Raw genomic sequence first — 6,859 nt, 5'->3', positions numbered from 1 at the left:
CTTTTAATTCAGTGTATTCAGGCTGCCTGGCACTCTGAGATTTAAATCTGCTATGAACTAACACAACCTGCTCATTTCTTTGGTAGACTTAAGCTGAAGATACATTGAACTGTCTCCTTGTCTATTGGTAGACATTAAAAGCTGAAGATACGAATTTGGCATGTCCCCAAATCATATTGCCCGGGGCGCTGGGCACCCATTTTCAATTATCCTTGGCTATGTATTCTGCTCTCCACACACAAGCTTCTGGGCTCGTCGTCCCACATGTATTTAATTTAACTGTGTCAGTTTTCCAGAATCCAAAACGACATAGCTGGACATGTAAAGGACACCCCATCCTTCTCCCTCGTTGGTGTCTGCCCTTCTGTGGTAAATGGTAAGAGTGGTAATGCCCTTTTCATGTCTGTTTCTCAATTTTTTTTAAAAAAAAAACATGAAAACAAACTGGTTTTCAGTCGTGTTTTCATCAATTCATAAAAAAAAAATCTTATGATATTAATTTAATAAATTAAACATTAAGTATTTTTCATTTCAAATAATGGAGTATAATTCTTCAAAAAAAATTTAAAAAAAAAGAAGAAATCTCAACTAATTAAGTATTCTTCTTCATTACATGAGATTATGAGTCATAATTATTGACTTTTCTTTTGTTATTATTAGTGTCATCACTCACCCTTCAATCTCTTGTTAGGTAGTCTCTTTTTAATTTGAATAGATTTTAATTAATCGATTGAAATTAAAAATAAAAAAAAATTAATTAATCAAATTGATATAGAGAAGATCTTTTAATGAATTAATAAAAACACAAAGGGAAAAAATGAATTTAGATAAAAAAAAAAGCTATGAATTACATTTTTCATCGTGATATCTATATAATCATACCAAAAGCTTAGAAGAGCAATTAATCTGAGTTTTTTGCATTAAAAAATCAGGGTGATTTAGCAATGGTATTATTTTTTAAAGAGTCACGCATGATTTAAATGCTAGGGTTTTTTTAACAAAAAAGGCATTAAAAAGAAACAAAACATCGATTTGAAATATGGGCCGTCAGATTACCAGTTGAAATTTGAAGTCCGCGACAGCCACACGAGATGGGGAGCGTCACTTTCCCACTGCCAAGGATCAACCAACCACCAGCATTTTGGCAGGGCATGCCCATGTCGCTTCCGGAGGTTAACACTGTCTTTTCACCACATGGCGTCACCTTCGTACAGTAGGTTATCTAACATTGCTGTGTACATTTTTTTTTGTTTTTTTTTGAATATATGAAAGTAATATTTTTTATTTTTAATATTAACATATAAAATAATTTTAAAAAATTAAAAAAATAACTTTAAATAAAAAATATTTAATTTTTTAAAATAAGGTTCAGGTGCACAATCAAACACTACCTGATAGGTTTTTTTAGTACAATCTATAATATTCTGACGGCAAACTCCCAAAAACTAGTTTTATTGCTTCATAGAATAAGTATATATAAAAAAGAAAACTGAAGAAGAGAGCTAGAGAATAGAGAGGAAACCTATGTTCTAATATTAGACCAACAAGTTCTCCGCCATTATAACTGTTAAAGATGGAGTTTAGAGAAAATCACAACATGATCAAGCGAGGCATCATCTTGGAGATTTTTCGTTGCATGTCGTGGAAGAAGGGAATCTTCATTCCGGGCGGCGGATTTATGAATTTCTTGACAGAAATGGAATCTTACTGTTGCGTGTCCTGAGCATGACCTTCTTTTTGCTCATCTTTTTGGAAACTCAACCAACCCTGATTGATCCCAACAACCCCATTTGCAGTAAACGAAGAGATATTTCACCAGAACTTGAGTTTTAACCCAAATTATGGTAGAGATGACCATTCCCTGATCGAAACATCAGTGCCTCTGAACAACATTTCAGCCACTAAAGTAAGAAAGTGTTTCTCAAAAATTTTGAGTTTGATTTTGATATTAATGTATTTATATCAAAAATAAATTTTAAAAATAAAAAAATATATTTTAACAACCTCTGCAACACATTACCTTTACAAGATTGGAAAAATAATATTTGCAAAAATTGTTAATTTTATGGACTCTGAGAGATGCCAGACAGAGATTTTGAGTGTCTATCAGTGCTCGCATCCTTGCAAATCACAAAACAGAACTACTGCAATTGAAGTATTTACCCCAATAGTTACTACAGCAACAACAACATCATTATCATAGCATCATTGTCATTATCAACAACTTCTTTGTTCATTGTAGAATTAAAAATTCCCAACAGATAAGAAAAAATAAAAAAGAAAATTAAATTAAACCCCATTTTTGTGCAAATAATTACACCTTTTCTTGATAATTAAAATGGGTTTTTCTCATCATCATCATCATCTCCTCTTGATGGACACCAAGGTGTCATGTCCATGGGATAGCTCCCTAACACCCTCAAGAATGATGTGAATTCTTGAACCTCAGCCAACGCATTCTGTGCTCTAACCTCAGCCATGGATGCTTCAAAATCAATATAAAACATGTACTCAAAATGCTTTGCTGTCCCCACATTCCCATCATCAACTAACCTAATCGGACGGTTCCTATGCGGCCTTGATTCAATCTTCGTCAAACTGATGTTTCTAAACGCAAAAGCTGAAAGCACCTTGAACAGTACACTCGTCCCTTTATCATGAGCGAACACGATGCTTGTCTTAAACGGCCTGTCCGTTCTCGGTATAATCGGCTCACGCGCCAGCATAACAAAGCGGGTGACATTACTTGAATCGTCTTGGATCCCATCAGCAAGCACCTGCATCCCATAAAGCTCCGCAGCGCGTGCACTAGCAATCGCCGCCGTGTCACGGAGGTTGTTGGCAGCAATATACTCAGCAGCACCTGCTGTATCATCCACGGCCTCACGCGCAGCCTGGAGACCGAGTTTGGTCAGCGTTAATTCGCATTGAGCAAGAGCTTGTGGGTGCGAAATGACGCGGTTAATATACTCCTTTCGGACTCCAGGGAGGGCAAGGAGGCAGTGGTGGACCGGTAACTGAACCTCACCTACTATATGGAGTCGGTGACGGAGGAGGAGGTCATAATTCCGGTGAATAGACCCACCGAGTGAGTTTTCGACAGGTAAAACAGCACGATCGGCTATCCATAGCTCGACAGCTTGAAAAGCAACCTCAAACTGGTCACAAGGAATCGCTTCACAGTTCGGGTAAGCTTTTCCTGCAGCAGCTTCAGAGTACGCGCCTGGAACTCCTTGGTACGCGACTCGGAGATGGGACCCATGCATAGGGGCAGGACATAAGTCAGTTATCGTTAACGGTTTATGAGGCTGATGAGGCTTGATGCTGCTGTTGCTGTTCGAGTTCGACGCGGTTTTTTCTATCGGAACAAGGTTTAAGTCCATAGATGTCTTGTGGCCGTTAACTGCAGCCACGTGATCTGCTCCACCGTCAACATCGCCACTTCTACTAGATTTATCCGTTGGCTGTTGTTGAGCTACCACTTTGCTTGCTAGTATAGAACAGGAACTTTGCCAATCTGCCCTGTTCGAACCGACGCCGTTCGGGAAAGATACCGAGTCGGAACGGTAGATGCATTGGAGGACGAGTTTGTTGGGACTCACTCGGATGACCCGAGGCCGTGGCCGGATCAGGGACTTGATTGGAGATGGAGGAGATAGCGACTGCATAGTTAATTTCTAATTCTTGAAGAAACGAACTGGAAATGGAGATTAGAGAGAAATTAAGGGGATTATTTATATATCTATTAATTTATATATTTTGTGCCGGGGCTAGGGAGGTTTAAGCTTGGTGTTCTCTATAGAAGGGAACGTCAAGCTGAGAAAAAAGGAGGGGGTTGGGGGGTTTTTTATATGGCTGAGAGTAGAGAAGTCTTCAGAGGATGGTGTTGTGGTGTGCTATGGAGGAGGTGGTTCGGTCAAATCTCACACCTACCCCCTTATCATAACCGTGTATCATTATCAAATATTATATTATAATTTTTTTAATAATTGGTAAATGATTTATTTTGTTGCTTGAATGTCAAGGATTTAGTCCAAGGGTGTGAAAAAAAATAGTAGTTTCCTTTTTTTAAAAAAAAAAACTTGCATTGCAAGAGTTAATAAAAGAAAATGAAAGGAGACCCCTTCTGGCATCGCTTTTACAATATTTTGGTTGCGATTGAAATTATCATAATATTTTTTTTAAAGTAGTATTTTTTAAAATAATATTTTTAATATCAATATATCATACTAAAATAAAACTTATTTAAAATTAAAAATAATTCAATTTTTTTTCGAAAATACAGCCACACTGCAAAAACAAATGGGTTCTTCATAATTTAAAATAGCATGGCTATTAATTTTTAATCATAAAAATTATTTTTAAATTATTTTCTACATTAATTAAAATTTTAGATGATGTTAAAAGCACACTTTTTCCATAGATTTTATACAATTTAAATTTTTTTAATGTTTTAGAATAATGATTTTAAGATTTGAATATAGAAAAATTTAAGAAAATAAGTATATCTCCGCATCACCTACTACTAGAAAATTGATAAATAAAAATAAAAATATCAATGAAAAAAATTTCATTAGCATATTGCGATGATCTTACCGAAAGAATTTTTCATCCTTATATCTGTTGGTAAATACCAATAGAAAACTTTTCTCGGTATACACCAAGAATGATGAAGAGTATTACAATAGGATTTTAAAAAATAAATTATACAGTGACATGAAATTTTTACTGATAGCATAACCAGTAAAGTTATTGATAGAATAAGTTATTGAAACATGAAATATTTATTTTATTATTGTGATGTAAACTAATGTTATTGTGTTATGTGTGCAAATATAAATTTAAGTATTTGTAGGATAAATATATCAAAAATACAAATATAATTTTGTATCATACATTGTTTTACACCGATAAAAATACTAACAGACTATACATCACATACGAGTATACCACAAAATGTTTTCATTGGTATATTACATAAACAATAGGAATTGTCTCCCTTTAATGTGGCATTGTTCGTGATATTTATTAAATACAGGTGTATCTACAAAATGTGTCTATCGGTATATTATAGAGACAACGAGAATTGTGCCTTTTTATCTTGACACTATTTACGATAATTATTACATACAATTATACCGACAAAATATATCATCGAGATATTCCAAAAATCATGAGAACTGTTTCTTTTTACCCCTGATATTATTTACGGTGTTCATTATATATGTGTATACCGATAAAATGTGTCTGTGGGTATATTCTAAAGACCATGAGAATTGTTCACTTCTTCATTGTACTATTCACTATGATTATTACATTCAAATATACCAAAATTATGTGCTCACTAGTATATTTCAGAGATTGTAGGAACTGTTCACTTCTCAATGTAGTGATAATTAATGATCTTTTGACTGTTTATTTTTTTTTCCTAATGGAATCACAAATGTAATGAAAAGCTGTCGGTAATATTTGGAAGGGTTTTTTGAAAATTTTCATTTTAGTTTTCAGATGGAATCACTGATGAAAATAGTAAAATAACTAATATTTAGTTGCTTGTCAATAATTTTATTGGTTAAAACTAAAATAAAAGACTAGAATCATGACAAATAGAGGCTTCATCTTTTTTTTTCTTCTTCTCTCACACACTTGTTTCTCTCTCTTTCTCACATCTTCTCTTTCTCCTTCTCATCATAAATCAAGCACTATTTTCTCTTCTCATCGTAAAGTATGTTGTTTTTTTATTATTTATTTTTTTGGTTTATTAGTAATGTCTTTTTTTTTTTTTTTCTTTTTTTTTTAATCAAGAGCCGAAATAAAGCATGCCATTAAGATGAGAATTTCTCATTCCTTTTACTTCTTTTTGTGTTTTTTTGTTGTTCAATTTTGTCTTCTTAATAATTTTATGAATTAATAAATGACATGAATCGTAGTTGCTATCGAAATAAGTTTTGCATTATTTTGTTTAATTTGAGTTATTTTTTCCCAATTTTTTTTTTCAATTTCAATTAAATATGCAGGATTAATTTTAATTATTATTTTATATTTATTCCATTTAGAATAATTTTTTGTAAATTTAGGATTAAAAATATTATCACTTAGAAATAATTGTGTTGAATTTTAGTTGTTATTGTAATAACTTTTGTATTATTTTGTTGAATTTTAGTTGTTGTTTTTTTTTTTAATTTTGTTGTTCAATTTCAATTAAATGTGTAGGTGTAATATATGAACTCTCTAACACTGTGACCGAGAACTTGTAGATGACCTTTAATACTTTGACCGTTGGATGCTCTTAATAGATTCCAAGCACTTAAACTCTGGTGTTCGTGATGATATTAGACCAGCATGTACAGGATCAAACAACTCATTTTAATGATACATATGAACGACTTACTGTTAATTATGAAAAACATCGCCAAGTGATAATGGAGATGAGATCACACATAAGTGGTTCGTGTGCATCCTTTAATTGGTCCTACGGTTTATGTAACGACCAACCTCCTCCTCCTCCTCCTCCTGCTACAACACCTTCTCTATTTTAGATTTATTGTATTTCAATGTATAAATATTTAAGTTTTATACTAATTTATTTTATTTTAATTATTTTTTTTTACTTTTGTTCCATATATATTTTTTAAAAAATATTTTTAAAATATTACTGATGGGTTGCTAACAACATAACTCTGTTAGTATATCATAGAGAGTTATTGACATGACTAATAGATTGATATCCTCTACCAAGTGTAGGAGTGTCGAAGTAATAAATAACCCGACAAGATCGGGGTCGAACCACAGGGAGATTAATTGTACAAATTATAAATAGCAATAATACAACAACAATGACAATAACAATAACAACAAC

At 33.0% G+C, this 6,859-nt stretch overlaps 1 protein-coding gene across 1 annotated transcript; it reads right to left on the bottom strand.

The window, feature by feature from the left end:
* Positions 1 to 2,128: 2,128 nt before the first annotated feature.
* Positions 2,129 to 3,910, bottom strand: LOC105111797 (arogenate dehydratase/prephenate dehydratase 6, chloroplastic-like). Its single transcript, XM_011007253.1, has one exon. It carries the CDS (start codon positions 3,666 to 3,668, stop codon positions 2,334 to 2,336), a length of 1,335 nt encoding a protein of 444 aa, XP_011005555.1. The 5' UTR covers positions 3,669 to 3,910; the 3' UTR covers positions 2,129 to 2,333.
* Positions 3,911 to 6,859: the final 2,949 nt, after the last annotated feature.

This window comes from Populus euphratica, unplaced genomic scaffold, assembly GCF_000495115.2.
Source record: "Populus euphratica unplaced genomic scaffold, PopEup_1.0 scaffold5.1, whole genome shotgun sequence".
In the NCBI taxonomy this organism is placed as follows: Eukaryota; Viridiplantae; Streptophyta; class Magnoliopsida; order Malpighiales; family Salicaceae; genus Populus; species Populus euphratica.
This window is presented reverse-complemented; position numbering and strand designations above follow the sequence as displayed.

Bases quoted from the DNA above. Each gene is read 5' to 3' on its own strand.
- LOC105111797 (XM_011007253.1), bottom strand. From the start codon at position 3,668: ATGCAGTCGCTATCTCCTCCATCTCCAATCAAGTCCCTGATCCGGCCA.